General features: G+C 34.1%; 1 protein-coding gene across 1 annotated transcript in view; it reads right to left on the minus strand.

Moving 5' to 3' along the window:
- Positions 1 to 752: 752 nt before the first annotated feature.
- LOC105312732 (wiskott-Aldrich syndrome protein homolog) overlaps positions 753 to 2,066 on the minus strand; it is a 9,999-nt gene continuing 8,685 nt past the window's right edge. The window contains exons 2-3 of the mRNA XM_019996334.1: positions 1,048 to 1,279; positions 753 to 793 (exon numbers count right to left, since the gene is read on the minus strand). Of these exons, the coding sequence (XP_019851893.1) occupies positions 753 to 793; positions 1,048 to 1,279 (273 nt within the window). The remainder of the gene's footprint in view (positions 794 to 1,047; positions 1,280 to 2,066) is intronic.

The following is a 2,066-nucleotide window of genomic DNA, read 5'->3' on the forward strand; positions in this document are numbered from 1 at the left end:
TGGAGTTACAAGAAATACAAAAGTTCGATGTCATTGGTAATGATGTTTGTTCACCATTACTGTTTGTACTATTGTTATTATTAGCCCGTATGTTTACATTGCTTGCTTTTGATGTGTATCTGTTACTATGCTTTACAGGTATTGACAGCTGGAAAGGATTTGATGATTCTGCAATACTTTTACTTGATATTGGATTGTGCAATTACTGCAATATAATTAAAGGCTATTGTAACTAAATTAATTTCTTTATTACATGTAGCTAAACTTTTTGTTCTAGGTCGTTGATCTTTACTTTATCACACTGCAGGAGGCAACAGTTTTTAGCCTTATTGGTTTCACATTATTGTAGTCTTAGCAATAGATTATGCTTAGCAATGGATTATGTAGCAAGATTGTATATTGTGTGATTACAGAGTGTCTTATGTATTTTGTAATAGGTAATGGTTCAAGGTTACATCTACATTCTTTTAATGGTTATGTCATTAACTATGGCCACAGTAAGTAGTGTACATGATGTATTATTAACATGTACGTATCTATTATTATAGGAAGATGGAATCTACAGTATTAAAGCATTTTGCCTTGCTGAGCAATTCATCATTTTGAACATTATACTATTGTATTTTAGATTTTGCTTTTTGCGCTGTAAAATAATTGACTCTTTTGTTTTTAAAATACTATTTATATTAAAAAGTTTAAGTTAATAAAAGTTATAGTTTTTTGTAACGTTTCCTCCACCACTTCTGCCCCTACTAGCACCACGGCCTCTTGGTCCTCAGGGTAATTTCATGTACTAAAATGGAAAGAGATTATATACATAATAAAGTATTGTAACACCTTACAAATTTCCTATTGAGGCTCCTGAGTTGCCTCAGGCGAGCAGCCTCTGCTGCTGCAGAGCACCTATGGCTACAGGTGCATGAGGTAGTGGAGCACCTCCAAAACCACCAGCTAATGGTGGTGGTGGTGGACCTCCATCACCACCAGCAACTTGTGGTGGTGGAGGACCTCCAAGACCACCAGCAACTGGTGGTGGTGGTGGAGGACCTCCAAAACCACCAGAAACTGGCGGTGGTGGTGGTGGAGGACCTCCATGGCCGCCGGCTACAACCGGTGCGACTGGTGGTGGTTGTGGTGGTGGTGAAGGAGGACCATGACCACCAGCAACATGTCCTGGTGGTGGTGGTGGACCTCCATGACCACCACCAGCTGCAACTGGTGGTAGTGGTGGAGGAGGACCTCCATGACCATCATCTATTGGTGCAAGAACATCATATTCCTACAAAAAGAGAAATGAGGTAGCTATAGCTACAAGTTCGCAAACTAACTTAATGCAAAAATAAACTTTCCTGCAAGAGAGAGAGAGAATCAGAGAGTGAGAGGCTGAGAGAGCGGGAGAGGTAAGATATTTCAGAGAGCGGATTTAAATTTTTAATGAGAAAAAAATTAAAGAACTTAATTAGGTTTTGAAGTCTCAGTAATGAATAATAATAAGCCTAGTTATAAATAATAATTAATGATTCAAATTTGTAAAATAGAAATTATAAAATTGTTTTTACGGCTCTAATAGCTTATATTTCAAAAATTCTTTTCTTCCAATAATGAACTGATGAACTGTTAAACCTATAAATGAATGTCAAATTTATTATTATCAATAAAAAGAATTATTAATAATTAATAACAATAATTTATAAAAAGTATAGAAACAAGTAAAGGAAAAAAATTTCTATTAAATAAGAAAAAGTAGGGTTGTCAAAAAATAAAAGAAACAAGGGGGTTGAGTTCTACCATAATAGTAATTAATAGTTCAATTAATAATAATAAACGTTACTTAATAAAAAATAATTGATTCATAAAAATAATACAAAAATTTCAAACCCTACTTTGCAGAGTTTTATCAAGTGTCCTTTAATGACAAATTTTAATGAAAGAAAGAAAAAAAAAGCTTAGTTCCAGCTTACACAAGTGTGGCAAGTCCAATTAAAGTTCCTAGCAAGAATATGCATAAATATTTTAATGAATCACAAAAATTAAAGATTTTAATAGCCAAATAATTACCAATAATT

This window comes from Amphimedon queenslandica, unplaced genomic scaffold (genome assembly GCF_000090795.2).
Source record: "Amphimedon queenslandica unplaced genomic scaffold, v1.1 AMPQUscaffold_13413, whole genome shotgun sequence".
In the NCBI taxonomy this organism is placed as follows: Eukaryota; Metazoa; Porifera; class Demospongiae; order Haplosclerida; family Niphatidae; genus Amphimedon; species Amphimedon queenslandica.